This window comes from Podarcis pityusensis (genome assembly GCF_964106645.2).
Source record: "Podarcis pityusensis genome assembly, chromosome: 15".
NCBI lineage: Eukaryota > Metazoa > Chordata > Lepidosauria > Squamata > Lacertidae > Podarcis > Podarcis pityusensis.
In genome coordinates, this window is record NC_138040.1 from 17,262,107 (window position 1) to 17,284,604 (window position 22,498).

Consider the following 22,498-nt stretch of genomic DNA (forward strand, 5'->3'; position numbering starts at 1 on the left):
GATCTTGTGCGCTGCATGAAATCTTGCCAAACCTCACTGAAATTTTGCAAGATCTTGGGTACTCCGCAAGATCTCACGTGAGCTCTGTAAGATCTCACCAGATCCTGCCACTGCCATCATTTCATCGGTGCCACTGTGCAACCCAGAAAAATAGGATTCAGCTAGGGTGGGGTGGGGACACTTCAGGTGGATGGACTTGATACCTTGATTGTGTGCAGGTATGGGTGTGACCAGGTGTGTAGTCATGGGAACCTCCAGGTCCACTCCTGGATTTGGTTTAGGACCTGAGACTCTAAGGCAGTGGGAGACGTAGAACCATTTCCAGCCCCTTGTCAGTTGTTCCTTTCGTTTCCCACACAGCAGCGGTAGGACCTGTGAGGTGTGGCCTGGAAAAATGGGCGTGGCCTAAGGAGTGTTCTGAGGTCCATATTTCAAGGGCCACATTTGACCTCCAGGCCTGAGCTTCCCTTTCTTGCTCTAAGACGCAAAGAGCAGAAGGTAAATCAGGGCCTACAAGTAGATCTCAAGATGTGTTGCTGTAGACAAGGACTTGTCCATGTGAGATGTGCAGAATTAATTGGAAGCTGAGCACCAATTACTTCCCAACATCTGTTTGAAGTGAAAAACAGAGGAACAATATTGACTTTTTCAGAGTCTGAGATCTCAGTCAGATTAATCAGTGCAAATGGGATACGATTGCAAGCCAATTTGGAACTCTTGAGGGAAGGAGAGAAGCAAGCTTATTTGTTTCTGTGCTCAGTGATGACCGTTTGCTTATCACTGTATTAGCAAAGCCTTGGGGTTGCAGCCAATGCCTTCCCTACTCAGAAGACAGAAAGCTGGACTAGATGGTCCTTTGGCCTGATCAGGCAGAGCTCTGCGCCCTGCCATGAACTCCCTCGCTGGCCTTTAGGCAAGCTACATTCTCTCTGCCTCGGCCCCTCCCTCAGCTGCAATGCACGGCTAATTATGCTGACCTACTTTGAAGGGTTGCCAGAAGGATTACTGAGATAATGAAGGTGAAATGCATTCAAAACTCTAAAGTGCTATATAAATGTGAACGTGTGTGTGTGTGTGTGTTGAGAAGGAAGCTGGCAGGAAGGTCAATGGCCATACCAATCTATTTTAAGAAATGCCAGGAAGGCTGTTTGTATATTGATCTGGAGTTACCTGGGGGACAGATGAGGCAGCCATAAGTTCAGGTTCTTAATTGCTCCATTGATTACATCCTTTTAGAAAAAGAGGCGGGGGAAGCAGGGAGCATTTTGCTCGTAGTGCAACAAGTTCCTGATAAGGGGGATTATGTCAGGAAATCAAGGCATCTGGTCGTGATGTAGGATATGATCTGGACAGGTGTAATAAACTCTGGGTTATGTGGTGTCTCAACCTGGTTTCGAATCTGCACATGGGGCAAGGACCTGCAGCTAAAAAGTTGGTCGTGTAATTCTAAGCCAGTAGGTGCCCTCTTGGTCTCATAATTCTTTCATTTATTTAGGAACATAAATAATAGAAAGATAGAATTGTAGAGTCGGAAGGGACCCCAAGAGTCATCTAGTCCAACCCCCCACAAGGCAGGACTACACAGCTAAAGAATCCCTAACAGATGGCCATCCAACCTCTGCTTAAAAACCTCCAGTGAAGGAGAGTCCACCATCTTCCAAGGGAATCTGTCCCAGCGTCAAGCAGATCTTACTGTCAGAAAGTTCGTCCTAACTCTGAGCTGGAATCTCCTGCCTTGTCAACTGAATCCATTGGTTTGGGTTTCCCCTCTGGAACAGGAGAAAACAAGCCTGCTCCATCTTCCATGTGACAGCTCTTCAGATATTTGACATCCCCTCTCAGTCTTCTCTTCTCCAAGCGAAATGTAGCCACTTCCCTCAACCATTCCTCATAAGGCTTAGTTTCCAGACCCCTGATCATCCTGGTTGCCCTCCTCTGCACACCTTCCAGCTTGTCAATATCCTCCTTAAATTGTGGTGCTCGGAACTGGACACCAGACTCCAGGTTCCTCTCAATATCAGTGCATTATACAACTCTATTTTTCCTTTATGGAACATTCCACAGAATGGGGAGCCTCTCATGGAAATCAAAATGAGCCGAGTACGGACAGTTGCACAGATTTAATTAGTAACGGAGTCCCCAAAAGCTCCTGCTTTCTAACACCCTTTTGATGTAAGAAGTTGAACAATATTGACTTTTTCAGAGGCTGAGGTTTTAGTTAGATTAATTAGTGTAAATGGGGTACTAATTTTTACAACCATGCAAAATTATATTTCAGAGACTTTGATGCTAATGAAGGACACACACTGCCTAATTAGAGGAGCAATAGTTAGAATATTTATGACTCTTCCACTCGGGCAGGACAGCAGTGTCCACAGCGCCATCCCATCAGAGACAAGTCTCTTTGATCATCCACGTACCCTCTATGAGGGGAAATGGATTCCTATTTGAAGGACTAGATAACTTTTCAGCACACTTAAAAAAATAATTGCACTCAGCGTGTGAGTAGACAGAACTTAGAGTTAATAGAATCATGGAACCAAATGGTTGGAAAGGAGATCGGACCTCAACTTAACCCAATGCACGATCCACAGTACAGGATGCAACCACAGGAATTTGCTCCACAAGAGGCAGTGATGGCTATCAACTTGGATGGCTGTAGAAGAGGATTGGAGAAATTCAAGGAAGAGGAAGCTATGCACATAATGCTTCTGAATACCAGTTGCTGGAAGCCACAGGAGGGGAAAGGGCTCTTGTGCTCGGGTCCTGCTCGAGAGTTTCCCACACGCATTTGAGTGGCTACTATGAGAACCTGGACTAGGCATGGGGTGGTGGCCTTCAAGCCTAGGAGACACATGCCATCTTCCAGGTCTACCTTTCCTTCGGAGCTCTTCCCAGGCCACACCTCTCAATTTGCATCCAAAATTTGTCCTTGAACTTTCATCATAAAGAGGGGAGGAAGAAGGTGCATAGAAATTAGGATAATGTGCAAAGGTAAAATGGGCATCCATTGCCCCTCACACTTTTGCTTCTGACTCCACCCACTACTGGCAGAAGGTTGCACAGAGGGGGATGAGGACCTCAGGCTGAAAACTAGGACCAGAGAGAGCTGGATTCAAATTCACACTTAGCTATGGACAGTGGCGTAGCGAGGGTTGCCAGGACTCTGGGCTGTGCAGAGGGGGGCAGGTGGGTGGGAGGGAAATGGATGGAGTACACATGCACTTTCCACTGCCTAATGGCATCCACATCACCCAGAAGAGTCGTCCCATTGTCTGGAAAGGTCACTTCCTGGTTCGCATGGAGAAGCTGTTTTCAATGGAGCCCAGCAATGGAAGTGTGCAGTTCTATTTAGGCTGCACTGTGTGTTGACGTTTTGTGCCTCTAACAATTTTGTGCTTGGGGCAACTGCCCCTGCGCACCCCCATGCTACACCACTGGCCATGAAGCTTACTCTGATCTTGGGTGATGAAACAAGGATGATGATGATCAAGTTATCATCTGCACAGACTTTTCATGTATTTGACCCATGAATCTTTCACTCTGTGTGGTTTTTTAACTTTTGGTGCCATGTCAGCATAGCACATACATGTGCCTCTCCGCATTGCTCTCAGAGTGTTCCTTCAGATGGAAACTGCACATCAGACCTGACCCCTGGGGTCTCCAGTCCACTGCTGTGTGGGTTTTGGAAAAGGGGGTGGGGAGAAAAGTCCCAAATATGGTGGTTGCACTGCAGGCAAAAGGCAAAGTGACTGTTCCCGTCTGTCCTCAGCACTTCTCTCTTAGCACCGCCTCTCTCTGCCTCCGTTTTGTTTGAGGAAACAATTAACTGGGAAAATAAGAAATGCTTTGAGGAGCTCAGGCTGGAGAGAGTCGGCAGCTTCCAAAGCCGAGCCCTTAATGAAATCTGGAGCGCGCGAGGACACGGCTGTGCTGCTTCTGGAGGGACATTGGGGTTGCCAGGCGCCGCATCCCTGTGCGATTAACTCTGATGCACATGTGCTAAAAAGGAATATCTGAATGACATTATGGAGCAATTACAACTGCTTCAATTGTGCTGGCTCCGGGTGTCCCCCTGGGGTTACAAGGAAGCAGGCTTTGGCAGAAAGGCAGCGTTCAGGGCAGTGAAAGCTCTCCATTGTTCCCATCGTGAATGAAGGCTTACGGCCACTGATTTGGCTGTGGAATTCCAAATCAGAATAAGGATCTCCCTTTGGGGCAAGAGCTGTTCCAAGAACTGGCTGGAAGGCAGGCAGGGATTCCCCTGGGATGCTGAAGAACTTGGGAAGTCTCTTTTCCTTTTCCTCTCTGTGATTTTATCTCAGGGTCAAGCAGCCACACCAAGACCACAGGTACAGCAACTAGAAAGCTGCCTTATATCCAGTTAGGCCCTTGAGCTCAGTGTCACCCATACTCACCTGCCAGTGGCTCTCTAGGGTCTCAGGCAGGAAATCTAGTCCCAGCCCCACCTGGAGATGCCAGGGGTTGAAACTGGGACCTTCTGCGCGCAAAGGAGATGCTCTGCCACTGAGCTATAGCCTTTCACTGCCTACCGTGGAATAGAAAGGCCCAGGCATGTAGGTATGGTGTCAACAGGCCAGCCCTACCATTAGGTAGAGTGAGGCCACTGCCTCGGGTGACATATGGAGGGGCACAGGAATAAGGAGCTGCCTAATGCTGGGTCAGAGCATTGGTCCTTCTTGATTGATTTGATCTATTGTATTTCTATTCCGTTTTGCCTTCGAATGAATCCCATAAAAAACAGTGATACCAACAATGGGGGAATAATGGTTGTTAAAATTTAGCTGGATTTAGCTGAGATGGCGAAGTTGGCATGTTTGATCAGAGAATAGTCATTGTCAATATTTACTAAAGATTGAAAACCTCTTATAGACTTTTTGCATGAAAAAGAAAAGGAACTTACGGTATTTGGATTTCAGGATTGAAGGTAATATTGGTTTATAGAAAGTGGCTTTGTTGGGTGTTACCTTGGAAGGGATGTGCTGAACAATTTTCTATTTTTAGCTGACAGATGAAGAATCAGAAGTTCTCTTTTTATTCTTTTATTCTTTATTCTTTATCCTTTCTTCTTTTTCTTCTCCTTTACCTTCTCTTCTTCACTGTTTTTTTATTTAGGCTAGGTTTTTTTAGCCTTGACAAAAAGATATTTGATCGTAATCTTTGTATTCTTTCTCAGATTTCAATAAAATCTATTTTTAAAAAATAATAATAACAAAACAATTACAGCCTCTAAAACACTATTAGCAAACAAGCAACTAAAAAAAATTAAGCTAAACACTATTATGTTGATACACACACTCTCCCCCCACCACTGCCCAATGACTCATAATCTTATACTCTGTTCAGCCTGTTCATTTCATTGAAACACACAAACACATCTGCTGCACAATGAGGGCCCTGCTCTAATATAAGTACCAACAGTAGAGGTGTACTTTAAGTTATTAGTTATTAAGTTGAACCTGTGCCCCATCCTCCCAACAGGTGATGTTTGAGGTAGTCAGCAAGAGCAGCACAAAATCAGAAGAAATGCAACAACCTCCTTATCCTTGGGCTTCCTCAGCTGCTGGGGCCTCTGCTGCTGTTGCTGCTGTTGCCAATAGCAATGCATGTCCAGCGGGTGGCAGCTGCAGAAGCTCAGGCTCGATGACCTGGGTCAACACTAAGAGATCTGGTGCCAGGCAGAGAAGCAGACTGGCAGTGGCACTCCAGATTGTTAGAAAAGGAACTTTCTCCCAGCTCTACCTGGAGACGACAGGGATTGAACTTGTGACCTTCTGCATGCAAATATAAATATACCCACAGCATAACTGGCTGTGTTTAACTATATAATTCTTTATACATCATATAAACATAACTCTCTTCACATTATCTAATTGAGTAGAAGCAATTAAGGACCAACATTTAGAACAGGAAATACAAATAGATCAGTTCTTATATACTTAATGTCCAAATAGAAGCTTTTGTGTTCCACATATGTACAAATGAATCCCTTTTTTTAAATGTGATGTCCAAATAAAAGCTTTTTGTGTTCCACATTTGTCTTCGCGAATACCAGTGTCAAACGTAACAACTTTAAGGAGCAGTACTTGCAAAAGATGAACTTTTCTTTGTAATGTTCCACATCTGCCTTTGCAGATGTTGGTTGTTGTATGCAGTTGCTGTATGCAGGTATCAGACGAAGGATACGAAAGATCTTAACATGTGCCTTTGCAAAATAGAGTTGTTGTATGCCGGTGTCAGACAAAAAAATTAAACGTGACATGGATTCCCAGAATAATACCTTGTTTCGCCCTGCCGGTCTTCGTCAGCCAAGCATGCTCATATTTTGTGTATCAGAGACATGGAACGAGTGACATGGCGGATACCAAAGCAGATGCTCTAGCACTGAGATATGAATATATGGGCGTAAGTCGAGCCTTCTGGATGAGGCCCAAAGGGGCCCATGTTTTGCAGCATCTTGTTCTCCCAATGGCCACCCAGGTTCCTGTGGGAAGCCCACAAGCAGGATCGGAGTGCAAGAGCAACACCATACCTTCCAACATTTATCTGATGAAAATAGGGATGTCCTATTTTTTAATAATAATAATAATAATACCCCACCCATCTGCCTGGGTTGCCCCAGACACTCGGGTGGCTTCCAACATATAAAAAATCATAATAAAACATGGTGTGACTTTCCTTTTGTATTTCCATTATCAAAGAATTGTGATCCGAAAATGTTCTGGGATTAATTTCTATTTTTTTTTACTTGAGGTTCCAACTCTTTGGAAATCCATAACGAGTCAATTCTTGAACTGCTGTTATAAACATAAGAAGAATAAGTGAACCATTTGTCAAACAAATGTATTACTCTCCATATATCTATCAAATTTAAAGTTTGATCCAATACAAAAAAAATTTTGATGATCTGCCTTCTTTTGTACCTTTTTTTATAGCTGATCTGTCCTTTTCTAATGATGGAACTCCATTTAAGTCTCCCATTAAAATCATCTTTTGGTCCATGTATTCAAGTAATTCTGTTTCCTTTTTAAAAAAAACAACCCCTGCTTTTTTCTCATATATTCCCATCAACATCGCCTTCTCTCCTTGAATTTTTATTTGTATTATTCAGATGTGTAGTTACTTATCTCCTTAGCCCAGGGTTATATAACTCCATACCTTTCAACATTTCTGCAATGAAAAGAGGGAGGTCCTAAGGAAAGCAGGGACATTTTGGGATCAAATCAGAAACTGGGATGGCTTCAGTAAATCCAGGACTGTTCCTGGAATATAGGGACACTTGGAGGCAACACTCTCCCCTCCTACAAAAAGATAACACAAGGAAATCAAGAAGAAATTACAGCAGTATGTTAAACCATGCAAAAGTTAAAATACTAAAACAGCTTAAAATTCCCTCAACTTCCTGTCTTTCTTGTTGTTGTTTAGTCGTTTAGTCGTGTCCGACTCTTCATGACCCCATGGTCCAGAGCACGCCAGGCACTTTTGTCTTCCATTGCCTCCTGCAGTTTGGTCAAACTCATGCTGGTAGCTTCAAGAACACTGTCCAACCATCTCGTCCTCTGCCGTCCCCTTCTCCTTGTGCCCTCCATCTTTTCAGGGAGTCTTCTCTTCTTCTCATGAGGTGGCCAAAGTATTGGAGCCTCAGCTTCACGATCTGTCCTTCCAGTGAGCACTCAGGGCTGAATTCCTTAAGAATGGATAGGTTTGATCTTCTTGCAGTCCATGGGACTCTCAAGAGTCTCCTCCAGCACCATAATTCAAAAGCATCAATTCTTCGGTGATCAGACTTCTTTATGGTCCAGCTCTCACTTCCATACATCACTACTGGGAAAACCATAGCTTTAACTATACAGACCTTTGTTGGCAAGGTGATGTCTCTGCTTTTTAAGATGCTGTCTAGGTTTGTCATTGCTTTTCTCCCAAGAAGCAGGTGTCTTTTAATTTTGTGGCTGCTGTCACCATCTGCAGTGATCATGGAGCCCAAGAAAGTAAAATCTCTCACTGTCTCCATTTCTTCCCCTTCTATTTGCCAGGAGGTGATGGGACCAGTGGCCATGATCTTCGTTTTTTTGATGTTGAGCTTCAGACCATATTTTGCACTCTCCTCTTTCACCCTCATTAAAAGGTTCTTTAATTCCTCCTCACTTTCTGCCATCAAGGTTGTGTCATCTGCATATCCGAGGTTGTTGATATTTCTTCCAGCAATCTTAATTCCGGGCTTGGCTAAATAAGGATGTTTTTCGCAGGCACCGAAAAGCTCCTACCATTTATGCCATCATCACCCTGGTTGTGCCAGAATGCGGATGCTTCCTTGACCTACTTATTAGGAGAAGAACCCCGAATACCAGCCCAACCTCCTGCTTCCTGAGCAGGGCCCACTTGCCGCTTCAGAACATCCTGGGCTTCCTTCCCTCCTCTAGCACATTATTTTTTCAAAGCAGCCTCTGCACTTCCTGGTTCCTGAGCTTGCTGAGAGCCAGAATGCCGTGACTAACACTGTTCGTGCCCAGAAGTCTGCTGTAACAGAAGCCTCCTCTGCCAGCCTGCCGAAAAGCGGTCCAGCTCCGCATCCTTCCTTTTCTCTCTTCCCCAGCATGTTCTCTAGAAGTGGCTTCATCTGCTAAATATATGCTTATTACATTGCTACCCGACTTTTTCTTCCCATCATGAAATTCAGAGTGAGCCTGCACACACTGGTTTACCTGCCCGCGAGATCACCTTACCCCATATATGCCCACTCAACCACTTTGATTGGAGGAAATGACACTGTTACAGGTGCCACAGAACCTCAACTCCAAAGATCATGTAAGAACTCGATCTTTCAGTATGGCGGCAGCTACACTTTGGAACTCCCTGCCACTTGACATCATTGTGATCTTTTCAGCACCTGCTAAAAACATGGTTTTTTTGCTTAATAATAATAATAATAATAATAATAATAATAATAATAATAAATTTTATTAGGCTTAGGCAAGCCTGTCCAGATGTTTAGAATCCGATGCGAGTTTTGATCTATATTTTTCATCTATTGTTATTTTAACTTTGTGAAAGTTTTAAGTTATCGTTAATCTTTCTTATTGGTATTTTTATTGTTCCATCCTTTTTTGTAAACTGCTTTGGGGGGGGGATGGTGTGGTTTTTTTACAGTCAAGCAGTGGATAAATGCTATGAAATAAGTAAGATAAATAATATATACGACCCAATCCTGAATCTGAATTGGGCCAATTGGGGCTCTGGCTGAGTCAGGTTGAGGCAATCCTGGATCGCTCTGGGTTGGGTTGGATTGGGGGCCCTGGAGCAATCCAGGGAATCCAGGTAGTGAGGGCACGGGGTGGAGAGAAAGAGAGTCAGGCAGCCTCTGCGAGCAACACTGGGCTGTTTGCACAAGGGCTTTTAAACAGCTCTGCACTGTGCTTTGGCTGCAATCCCTTCACTCTGCCCCTGACCAAGGCTACCCCAATCCATGGTGCTGTTTGAGGCAAGTCAAGGGGGTGCTCCCTGCCATTCCAACCTGGTATAATAATAATAATAATAATAATAATAATAATAATAATAATAAATTTGTTATTTGTACCCCGCCCATCTGGCTGGGTTTCCCCAGCCACTCTGGGCGGCTTCCAACAATAGATTAAAAGTACTGTATGTTAAAACATCAGTCATTAAAAACTTCCCTAAACACGGCTGTAAATTAATCTTGCTATTATGTTGGTGGTGGGATAATGTCTTACGACCTCCTGAGGACAGGCAGCTAGCTTAGGGTGTCTAAGGCAGGCCACATGGCACCCATGTGACTGGCACCCAACATATCTGCCGCCTGAAGCTGTTACCTCACCAAAGAGAACGATAGGGACCCCAGCCCTCATGAAGTAGTCACAGAAAATATACAGTGGTGCCTCGCAAGACGAAATTAATTCGTTCCGCGAGTTTTGTCGTCTTGCGATTTTTTTCGTCTTGCGAAGCACGGTGTCGGGAAAGTTTTGGAAAAGCTTCAAAAATCACCAAAGTCTTTAAAAACCTCAAAAAAGGCTACCACACCGCGTTCTATGAGTTGCTCCTCGAAGTCAAGTCGCAACTGTATTAACGGTGTTAAGAAAAAGGAAACAAACTTGCAAGATGTTTCCGTCTTGCGAAGCAAGCCCATAGGGAAAATTGTCTTGCGAAGCAGCTCAAAAAACAAAAAACCCTTTCGTCTAGCGAGTTTTTTTGTCTTGCGTGGCATTCGTCTTGCGAGGTACCACTGTATGTGTTTGTCCAGTGAGAAAACAGCTAGTGCACTTAGTAGAGAGAAACCAAGGGAGAGATCCTGAGGTTTTGCAGCAAAGCTGCAGGAGGAGCCTTGGCCATTTAAGTCCTTTGTCGTGTCCCAATCATCATATGCTATTGAAACGATCTTCTTGTGCAATCAAATGTCCTGCTTTTGCTTGCCAAGAGGCATGGTCAGTTCATTGATGCTTGTGCTTTTTGTTGAAACATCAGGAACCTTTAAAAATATAAAATACTACTACTAATAATAATAATAAGGCTTGTTAAGCAAATCATTTTTCCATGTCCTGAAGCAATCAGGTATGGAACAACCATGAACTGCTTTTAAACTTGTTTAGAAAAGGAGGGAAGTTTAGAAAAGGAGGGAAGTGTGAGCATCTAAGGCGGCTTAACATTAAATCCCTTCTTGTTCCTTCACCAAATCCCCATCACGACTCTCTCTCTCTCTCTCTCTCTCTCTCTCTCTCTCTCTCTCTCTCGTCTCTCCCCTTCCTCCAGGAATGACTTGCCAGGCTCGGAGCTCCTACATGGACAAGGAAGTGCTGTGGGGCCATCGCTTCACTCCCGTTCTGACCCTGGAGAAGGACTTTTACGAGGTCGACTACAACTCCTTCCACAGCACCTACGAAACCAACACGCCAGAGTGCTGTGCCAAAGAGCTGGCAGAGTCGTTCCGGGAGGGGCACCTGCTGAGCCACCTGTCCAGTGCCAACCTCTTGGGGGGAGAGGAGTCGGAGAAGTCGAAAGAGGAAGAGGGGGAGGAAGAGGGGATCGTCCAGGAGAAGGACGGGAGCAAAGAGGAAGGCCAGGAGCCAGCTGAGTTGAATGGAGCCAACGGAATGGCAGGGGAGCTGAAGGACAGCATGTCCTTATAACACAGATTTGGGTCGAACTATTGAAAATTCAGGTGCATCTACCAGGGAAGGGGCCCAAGGAGAGCTGGGAAGGTGGATTTAAGACTAGAGGACCATGCTCTCATTTCCAGTTGTGTGACTGAACTCAGACGGGCCTGAACATCTGTTTGGGCTTCTCCCCTCTTTCCTGCAAAATGCAATTACTACAGGGACTTACTCACCACTTTGAGATCCATGGACACCAACAAATGTTCTAGACGAGAAGTATTATGATTGTGATGACCTTAACTAATAGTGACGTTTCACAAGTGTGTGCTTTGAATGCCTCCCTTCTGGCAGAGGGAGGGCATGTATTGTGGGGGGGGGGCCCTCTTTGGGGAATGGAATGTAGCTGCAAATCTTCTCCTTCATTAATTTGGTGGATTGTAGACACTAATTTGCTGAATAAAAAGAGAGGAATGGAGTGTGCGGGGGATAGAGATGCTTTCTAGAGACAGCCAATGTGTGACTTTCCTTTTGAACTGATTCATGAGGTACATAATTAAACTGTGATGGCTATCAACTTGAATGGTTTATAAAAGAGGATTGGACGAGTTCATGGGGGAGAGGAATATTGATGGCTATTCAGCACCATGGCTTCACTCTTGGTGGCTACCTTCCCAGGGAGTCCATTCACCGTTGAACAGCTCTTGCTATCAGAAAGTCCTTCCTAATATTGAGTTGGAATCTCCTTTCTTGTCATTTGAAGTTGTTGGTTCGGTTCCTCCCATCTGGAGCAGCAGAAAACAAGCTTGCTCCATCTTCCATGGGACAGCCGTATCATCCCTGAGCCAGGTGACATTAACAGTCCAAGCAAGACACTGTTGACACCATCTGAGTACTTTAATCCCATTTTTTCCTTTAAATGTCACAATGTATTAATGCGATTTCACTTCATTTAGAACTTTCTCACACCAATCCAAGGAGCGCCAAACAGTGACCTGCCAAACATGGTTAGCCTCAATATTTCCTCTCTGTATATTTCCTCTCCGAAAACTGCTGCCAAGCTTGTTTTCGCTTGTCAGGGAGGGAAAGAATCAAATCCTGCAATTGCCCAGATTGCAACTTGTTTGTTCAGGCTTTTCTTTCCCATTCTTCCTCTGTGGCTGCCCCCTCTTCATATCGTTAATGGTCTTCTGCTGTCCAACTCTTTGAAATCCAAGCAACAGTAATGTTACACATAGTCATACAAATGGGGTTCACGGGGTGAGGAATACATTTATGGTCAGAGAGGTGTCTTGCAAAATCTATTCTGTAGTGATCTGTTATTCTCTTCCTTCTTGAAACCTATTCCTCTGTGCAACAGAAAAACTGTGACAATGGGAATTGGACCTCACAGGGCACCCAGCCCAGGGCATTTTTATTCAGAAGTAAGCCCTGTGGAGTTCACAAAGGCTTATCCGCTGGTAAGTGTGCCCAGGATGGCATGAGGGAGGGAGGTTGGTGCTGAATTCTACACTCTGGCTTACACACATTTAAAGGAGCATATGGGAAGTGTGTGTGTGTGTGTGTGTGTGTGTGTGTGTGTGTGCATGAGAGAAAGGGGGAGTTTAAAGGGTAACAGGAATTATGACCAGTATGAATCAGTGTGGCCACAGCTTAAGATGGTTATTGACAAGCTGAAAGGTGTGCAGGGGAAGGCGACCAAGATGATCAAGGACCTGGAGACCCAAGCATTATGAAGAACGCTTGAGGTAGTTGGGTGTGCTTAATCTAGAGAAGACTGAGAGATGATAGGACAGCCATCTTCAAATAACTGAAGGGCTATCACATGGAAGACGGTGCAAGCTTGTTTTCTCCTGCTCCAGAGCATAGGACCCGGAACAATGGATTCCGATGGCCAGAAAGGAGATTCTGGTGAAACATTAGAAGAAGAAGAAGAAGAAGAAGAAGAAGAAGAAGAAGAAGAAGAAGAAGAGTAGTTTGGATTTGTTATCCTGCCTTATCACTACTCTAAGAAGTCTCAAAGTGACTAACAATCTCCTTTCCCTTCCTCCCCCACAACAAACACTCTGTGAGGTGAGTGAGGCTGAGAGACTTCAGAGAAGTGTGAGTAGCCCAAGGTCACCCAGCAGCTGCATGTGGAGGAGCATGCGGTTCACCAGATTATGAGTCCACTGCTCTTAACCACTATACCACACTGGCTCTGAAGGGACCCAGAGGGTCGTCTAGTCCAACACCCTGCAATGCAGCCACCCCGGGGTGGGCTCGAACCACCAACCTTCTGGTTAACAGCCAGACGCACTGAGCCATTATGTCTCAAGTAAGACCAGTATTATTACCCCCATATTGTGTGATGTGCTGAGAGTTGGTGGTTTCCCTTAAGCCACTGAGTAAGTAAAATTTGAACCCAGAAGTCTCCTAGCTTGCATTCTGAGGTTGCAGGTTCAATCCCCATATAAGGTTAGCTGCATATTCCTTTATTGTTGGACTAGATGAGACTCAGGGTCCCTTCAAACTCTACAGTTCTATGATTCTTGGCCACTAAAGATCAATATCACTAACTTCTGGCATAGCAATTAGAGTAGACTAATGAGGGGGCCATATTCACACCCAGCCATAAAGTTCTCTGGGACACCTGGGGCCAGCCTAACTCTCTCAGCCTAACCTACTTTGCAGGGCTGTTGTGAGGACATAATGGGAGGGGGTGATTCTGCATTCCCTGAGCTTCTATGAGAAACAGAAGGATAAAAACACAATAAATCCCTCTACTTGAGTGCTGTTGTTTGAGGGCTGAACAACAGTGGCCACAGAGTACCAAGTCATGGGAGGAAGGGTTAAGAGGATGCAGAATGAAATGGAGTATCTTGAAGCAGAGCACTGACCAGGAACACCCCCACACTGCAACATTTTAAATAACCCCCAAGAAGCTCTGTTCTCATTGGGATGCCCTTCTCCTGGACATACAACGCTTTTGAACAAGAGATCTTTTTCCCAGAAATAATTGGCAGGGATAAGTCTCCTGTGCCGGGTGGTGTGGTGTTCAAGCAAGCCCATTCCATCCACCACTGGGTGTTATATCAGAACTGCGTTTTTAAAAATCCCATTGCCAAACCCCAGGTGTTTCTGGAAGGAGTTAAAAAGATCTGCCAAAAAACAAATAAATCACAGCAGCCTCCTGCTCCTTCTCTGAGCTCTCAGGGGTACAGGACTTGTGCGTTTAGAGACATTTCCAGGGAATTTGAGCTTGCACAGAAATGTCCTAATTGGCAAAGCACCAGTTCGTTGCTTCCAGTTTCCAAGAGCATCTGAACCGCTGTGGGAATGGGAGTGAAACGAGGTCAGTGATGGGGCCTCCGCCCTGACAAATAAATCTTGAACCTCCCCCCCCCCTTGGAAAGGGGTGTTCATGGCACAGTTTGCATTGTTCTCCTACTTAAGAGGCTTGGTGTAGCCACCAGAGGGACATGTGGCTCTTATGGCGATGGGAACAAAACCAAAGCTGGATTTTACATATTGGGGTGGGGCACTGAGACCTAAATCTGGATGAAAGACAAAAGGGAAGCTTCCTCTGCTTTCAAAATAACTTTCTGGGGAAATGTTGGCTTCACACACACACCCCCCCCCCAAGCCCAGAAGCTCTTGCAGAATAATGGAGTGTGAAACAAAAGCCAGCCTCTGCCAGGCAAGAGGGAATTTGCAACTATGGAAAGGCACAGCTAAGCGCTGCAAGAAAGACAGGCTTGTCTGCACAAGAAGAAAAACAAAAATGCCCCAGTGATTCCGGGAGGCAGGTGGGCTTACTGTGTGACCCCAGGGAAGACGGCTTGGGAGGCTGCACCACCAGGCAGTAATGGGGAGGCCTGGTAACAGCAGAAGAGGCTGCTGGATCAGACCCAAGGGGACCCACTTAGTCACCATACCCTCAACATTCCTGAGATGAAAAAAGGGACATTTTGCACTCCCCCCCAACTGACCCTCCTCGACCCCTCATTTTTTGTCACACCCCTCCCCAGCAGAGCATTTCCTATCACCAACAGAACACAGCACACACACCCTCCACCTTCCTGAGAAAGCCTCTTAATTCCAATTTTATTCTATTTTATCCTTGCCCTCTGCCCGCCCCTCAGAGCCGGCGTGTAGCGTGGGGTTGGGCCTTGGTGGCAGAAGCCTCTCCTCCTCCTTGCCTGCTCTCCAGCAGCCACTACAAGCTGCCCAAGGGAGGAGAGGCCACAGGATGCTCCTTTGCAGCAGCCACTGTGGCAGTGGAAGGGAACACAGGGGCATTCCAGAATCGAATCAGAAGCCGGGATGGCTTTCACAATTCTACAGAACTGTCCCCAGAAAACAGGGACACTTGGAGGGTATGCTAGCCTAGAGCAGAGATGGGGAATCTGTGACTCTTCAGACATTTCTGGACTGCAACTCCCATCAGCCCCACTCAACACAGCTGATAGTCAGGGGTGATGGGAGTTGTAGTCCAACAACATCTGGAGGACCACAGGTTCACCACTCCATTCATACTTTAGGGTTAGGAAGAGGAAGACAGTGAGCTGGGGGCAGCGACATGCACTTTCCTTCCCCCCCCCCCCCAGGACCCAGAAGAGCTGATCAAAATATCATGCATTTGCCAAGAACAGGGGAAACATTTGTGTCATGCAGTTGTCACCTTGGTGAGAGAACAATGCTGATTCGGCTGGTGCCTTTGGTTCTTGAGCATGATCTGTAAGGCTCTAGCCTATTTAGCAATTTCTGAAGTCTGTTCAGGATGGAGAGGATCTAACAACTTGTTCCAGAGACAAGCTCTGCCATTGAATTCCCCCAGCCCACATACCTCAGAGTTCCTTACTGCCCATTTACTACTGAGCACTTTTCTTACCAACGGGAAGACTGAACCACTGAACAGCGAGGAATGGAGAGAAGACATTTGCACTGAAATAATTGATACCTTACGATAAGCTTCAGATGCTACATGGCTGGCTGTGTCAGCTACAACGATGTGGCAAACAGGCACATTGCCAGAACAGAACAAATAACACCAGCCATTTTCGGTGGTTGTGAGGCTTTCTTCATTAAGGCGGAGATAAATTTGACAAGCTGTGAATAACATTGCCTCCACTTTGGGACAGCAAGGCCGTACCAAGGATGAACTAGCACTGCTACAGGCGCCAAATAATACCCGTTCTGAACTTGTAAGAACGAGGAATTTGCTACCTACTGTCTTCCACTGATCTAAAAGGAAGGAAGGAAGGAAGCAGCCTTGTAAGCACATCTGCAAATCGACGGGTGCTGATGGACAGCACTTTTGCATCTCTTTTGCACAGGAACCCTAGTTCTGTCTAATTGTGCTGTGTGCCACTTTTGATGCAAAGATGGATGGCAGGCAGGGCTCTGCAGCAGAAGAAGGAAGTTTTAAATAATTGCAAGGCAAAAAACACAGGTTAATAAGCAGAAGAGAAAAGGGCCTCTGGCTGGGCTGGATGCCCGAGCAGTTGATAAAGAAGCATGAAGCCAAACAAAGGATCTCCCCCCCCCTCACCATAACAGCTCTGTGGTGTTCGTTTAATTAAGCCGTGTGTGTCTACCCAAAGAGAAAACAGCAAAGTCCAGGTCAGGGTCAGGAACAAAGGACACTTTAATTACTGGCAGTGCATTAGGTTAGTATTGAATGTTGCAGAGTCTTATTTGAATGGGAAAGAAACCATTTCAGCTGCAACTGAATAATAAAAAAAGGAAACAAACTGTTCTGTTCTGCATACTGGAGACCTGTCCACATTTCAGGGTCTTATGAGCTCATCTCCATCATGTTGACGGGTTGAGAGTAAAAGCAGGGGCTACTTGGATGTTCCTGTTTGCGTCTTCCACATAATGCCCAAATGGGGAACTTCTATCTTTACTTCACTGCCAGTTGTTGGTGCTGTGCGATGCCCCATGCGTCTCAGACACTTGCATTCAAATCCTGGTTCTGCAATGAATTCATGAAGTGCCACTCATGCCTTGCATTTTTGTAAAGTGGGGGTGTGACAAACAGATGCATCATTACTGCAAACTCCCCAGGGAGCTATGATTGGCTTCACCTCCCTGCTGAGCATCTGTTTAGTGGCAAACGTGGGTTTCCCTCTCCATGATACGTGAGAGTGGCCCCCAGTGGCCTTTGATCTAGCTCTGGGTGGCCTTTGATCAAAGCACTCTCATTTATAAAGTTGCAATAAATCATTGTCATCATCATATCCAGACTGCACACTTCCACAGATTCTGCTGGCCAATTACTCAACAAGCCATTTAATTGTGATACATTGACTCCACCTTTCCTGTAGCTAAATTAATGAAAAAGAAATTTAACTTTACATTTGCATCTAACTCGCTCTCAGATGTTTTGCATTTGAAGGTAAAGACACTCTTCTGTTTTGAAAAGTCACAGTGTTCTGTTGAGGTCAATGTACCATAAACTTGGCTCTTCCTGATGGAGTTTAATTTTTGAAGCTGTTGGTCACAGAGGTTTGAGTAAGCCTTTTCATCTGCAAAGCATTCATGCAATGCACTGAATAAAGAGAATTTGGGCCTTGGAATGCATCAGGGTTAATCAGCATCAGCACAATAGACAATATGATATACTCCATAAGGAAGGAATTTGCTTCTGTTATGATTTGCTTGTTTGAAACCACCCCCACATCAAAAAATCATCCTACAGATGGAAAGCGAATGTGCCAGGCAGAAAGCTAAACTAGACGATTTCTCCTTGACACCTTAAGTTGTAAAGAGATATCAGTGTGGGAACACTTATAAACCTGCAGTTCTTGGCATGTGCGCAGTTGTGGTAGAGTCCCAAGAGAAGAGAGTGCCACAGCAGAAACTGTGATAGGAATCAGCTTTGAATTTCACCCCCTGAGGGCGCATCAAACATTGCATGATAACTCTGCAGATCAAAATTTTGAACCAGGTAGTATCGCTGACCAGAGTGAGGTCTTGTCAACATATAACACCTGTGCTCAGAGATCTGCACTTCCTGCTGATTTGCTACCAGAACAAGTTCAAGGTGTTAGTACTAGTTTATACTGTCCTTAACATCTTGGGACCAGTTTACCTGCGATATCGCCTTACCCAACATGTGCCCACCCAACTGCTTTGGTCAGTGGAGCTGGCACTACTGCAGGGGCCACATAATACCTGTTCCACATTTGTAACAACCCGGTCTCTTAATGTGGCAGCACCTACATGTCAGAACTCCCTGCCTATTGATATAAAACATGAGCCTTCACTGTACTCTTTTGGGCAGCTGCTAAAAACATTCTTATTCAGACAAGCCTGCCCAGAGGCTTAGAACAGGGGTAGGCAACCTAAGGCCCGGGGGCTGGATGCAGCCCAATTACCTTCTCAATCCAATTTTAAAAAGCACCTTGTTTCTATATGGTATGTGTGAAATAAACAAACAAACTGGACATAGTGATGGTTTAGTACATGTGTTACCATTCTAGAAAGAGCACCATACAATTGCTGGCTGGTGAACTAGTATCCATGAGAGGGCTTATGACTTCTGTCTCTATGGCATGGGTAGGCAAACTAAGGCTCGGGAGCTGGATCCGGCCCAATCGCCTTCTAAATCCGGCCCACGGACGGTCCGGGAATCAGCGTGTTTTTACATGAGTAGAATGTGTCCTTTTATTTAAAATCCATCCCTGGGTTATTTGTGGGGGATAGGAATTTGTTCATTCCCCCCCCCAAAAAAAAAAAATAGTCCGGCCCACCACATGGTCTGAGGGACAGTGGACCAGCCTATGGGTGAAAAAGGTTGCTGACCCCTGGCTTAGAAGGTTGGTGTGAGTTTTAACCCGTTTTAGTATTTTAGCTTACCGCATGTTTTAAACTATTGCTGTGATTTCCCCCCCTTGGTTTTCTTGCTTTATGTTTTTGTGAGCCGCTTTGAGGGTGTGTGTTTTTACATTCAAGTAGTGTAGAAATTTTCAAAATGAAATGAATTTGACACAGATATATATATAGAAAGACTGTGGCTCCATGGGAGAACAGCTGCTTGGCTTGCAGAAGGTTCCCGGTTTGATCCCTGGAACCTCCAGAGAGAGCTAGGAAATTCTTCCTGCCCAAACTTTGAAGAGCTTCTGTCAGTCATTGTTGAACCCTGGAAATACTAAGCCAGATGGATGATCTAAGAAGAACATAGAATTGGTATTCATATACAAGCAACCATGTATATATATCCTAACCAGTTAAATATTCTCAAATTTCCTGACCAGATTTTTTTTTAAAAGCAGGTCTTTTTAAAGGCAAGATGTATTACTTAAGGGCATAATGCCACACTTTATTATTATTATTATTCAAGGGATGATTTCTGTATCCATGGAAACTTGGGCAGGAGCAGCCTTTGCATGATGTATCAGTTGCTAATAAGGAATATATTCCTATTTCCAGGAAACGACTGCATAAGATATTTCCAGGCAGGACCTTTGTGGCTGGCAAGCTTTAAAATTACCATAATGACCACTTATCTGCCAACAGACATATAGAAATTCACTTGCAGCAGGTAGTTCATTGGATGGATGGATGGATGGATGGATGGATGGATGGATGGATGGATCAATCAATCAATCCATCCATCCATCCATCTATCAATCCAGACAACTGGTAAGCCATATACCAGTTTGCCAGAAATGTAAAGCCAAGCCCCATGATCCCAACATTTGCTCAGTCTCCCTTGTCTGTTTCATTGCAGCCAGACTCCTGCTTTTCAGCACCAAGGACAGGGGTCATTCAAGCTAATTCACTTCCTATCCTAGAGCGCGTAAAGCGCAGGAATTTGAAGTTACTAGAGTCCCATTGAACACAGTAGGGTGTACTTCTGAGTAAACCACAGTAGGGTTTGAGTCCCACGTTGGGCAAAATATTCCTGCATCGCAGGGAAATTGAACTAGATGACCCTTGTGGTCCCTTCCAACTCTACAAATTCTATGATTCTATATCATGGGTAGGCAAACTAAGGCCCGGGGGCCGGATCCGGCCCAATCACCTTCTAAATCTGGCCCGCGGATGGTCTGGGAATAAGCGTGTTTTTACATGAGTAGAATGTGTCCTTTTATTTAAAATGCATCTCTGGGTTATTTGTGGGGCATAGGAATTTGTTCACCCCCCCCATATAGTCCGGCACCCCACAAGGTCTGAGGGACAGTGGACTGGCCCCTGCTGACCCCTGTTCTATGTAATCAGTAGGGTTCTATGTAATCAGTAGGGTTGTGCATTAATCCCCCCCCCCCAAAAAAAAATTACGAAGTGAAATGGGGAAGATTCTCACATTTTCAAGTCAAATCATCGCATTAACAAGCCTTTTCGGGGTAGATCAGGGACTCCCCAAGCTTCTGAGTAGCTCTGTGGCTTTGGCAGTCCATTCCAATCAATTATTCTTTTGCAAAATGAAGCTGAGCTAACTGGGTCAGCAAGGTGCAAACCACATCAGCAGGAACACCCAGCTCCATACTGGCCTCCCCTGCTCTACCCCCTGGTAAGCAGCAGTGACACAAGCAACCAGAGGTAAGCTGTGTGCTGCTGTGCCATCATGCCACTTGCTACTGGTGGCTGAACCTTGTGGAGGAAGGAGCTACAGTTGCATACTTTGCTCAGCATCCATGCCTTTTTCCTTCTCTGCTGAGCAGCTGATGGTCAGGAGGAAGCCCACAGGGCCAGATAAAACCTGATGGAAGTTCCCCAAGCCTGTTGTAGATTGGGGAGGGGGGCTAACCTGTGGCCCTCAAGATATTGCTGGGCTCCAGCTCCCATCAGCCCCAGCCAACATGATCAATAGTCAGGGTTGTAATCCAGCAATGCCCAAAGGACTACAGGGCAACCCGTGGACCATAGGCCAAAAAGGGGGGGCACAGGGTCTTTGTGCCATTTTCTTTTTGCCCACCTGCCATCTTTCAGTGGCAGGCACTGCATCCCACCTTAATATCCTCCTGCTAACCAGCACGGTGTGCAGAAAATGTGTTCTCCACAAGCAGAAGAAATCCACTTGTTGTGTAACTTTTGCTAACCACTGCCTTTGGACTGGCCTCGGAGCAATTGAGGTTCGTGGCTTCCAACAGATGAGAACAGATTGTCTCCAGTTCTCAAACTCACGGGCTGAGATCAGGCCATCAATGAAGTTTGTTGCTTTTATATGTCAGGCTACCGGTTCCTCTAATTAAGCGTAGTCTCTGGCTTAATTCTGACTTTTCTTGACCTTTTCAGAATGCTGCATTTATCACTGATTCCTTCCCCAACGCATTTTGCCACATCTGCTTCTGCTCTAAATTCTGATTCTTCTTTCTGTTGTTGCTGCAAAGCTGGATTCTCAGGAGCTCATCTCACCAGCTGCCACACTTCTGTCTAACACATACAGATTCCTCTTCTGTTTTGAAGCCAAACCAACATGTCCCTCGCACAAGCGTTTGCAGGGCTGGTTTCTTCCCACACAAGCTGGGCAGAATCTGGAAACTATTTGGGAGTTTTTCTAGATATCATCACTAGGATCTGTCCATTTTGGTTTGACTCAGTTCCTCATTTTTCCAGTCTTACATTCAGTTTGCCACATTTCCACATTCGGTTTGCAAATGTCTTTTTCTTCATGAAAATATACCAGGAGTTTAGTGTGCATTTCTCCTATGGACATTTTTTGTGTGCACTTTGGCTTAACGTATACCATTTTTGGCAAGCGATTTCCCCCTGATATAATGCATTTCCCCCCTTATTTTCACTTACATGAATTTTTATCCATGCATCCTTATTCCAAATATACACATTTTTCTCCATTTTTTTGTTCAAGAACTGTACCCCAAAATTCAGAGAAATGTGAATTTCAAATACTAATCACCTTTTGATTCACACACTGTTCCAGAAGTTGCAAATTAGGTATATTCTCCATAAAAGAAGAAGTGAAATAAATTTCTCCCCTACCCCTACTCACTGCCCAAGGTAGAACTCTAGATCAGGATTGATCTCATCTGCATTTTTAGCCACTCTATTACCAAGACAGTGTTGGGATGGAAGATTATTTTGCCCCACAAACCACCACCACCCCATGAGTGGATGGTGCCTATAATAGCTAAACAAAAAATAATATTCCATAGCGACTTAAAGGACACTTCCAGATGGGCTGTTTATTCACACAAATTTTGGTTGCTATCCTGCACTTTGTAGAGAGCCAGTGTGGTGTAGTGGTTAGAGTATCAGACTAAGATCTTGGAGACCAGGATTCAAATCCCCAGTTGGACAAGAAGCTTACTGGATGTAACCTTGGGCGTCTGTCGCTGCCTCTCAGCCTAGGTTGTTGCAGGGATTATTTGAGAAAGAGAGAATCATGTATGCCACCCTGAGGTCCTTGGAGAAAATGGGTGGGA

The 22,498-nt window shown here is 45.2% G+C and overlaps 1 protein-coding gene across 1 annotated transcript in view; it reads left to right on the forward strand.

Annotated features, from left to right (window-relative positions):
• The window catches only part of KCNJ5 (potassium inwardly rectifying channel subfamily J member 5), a 36,489-nt gene extending 24,888 nt beyond the window's left edge, over positions 1-11,601 (forward strand). Inside the window, exon 4 of the mRNA XM_080983586.1 lies at positions 10,783-11,601. Within this exon, the coding sequence (XP_080839712.1) occupies positions 10,783-11,159 (377 nt within the window). The 3' untranslated portion in view covers positions 11,160-11,601. The remainder of the gene's footprint in view (positions 1-10,782) is intronic.
• The last annotated feature ends 10,897 nt before the right edge of the window (positions 11,602-22,498 follow it).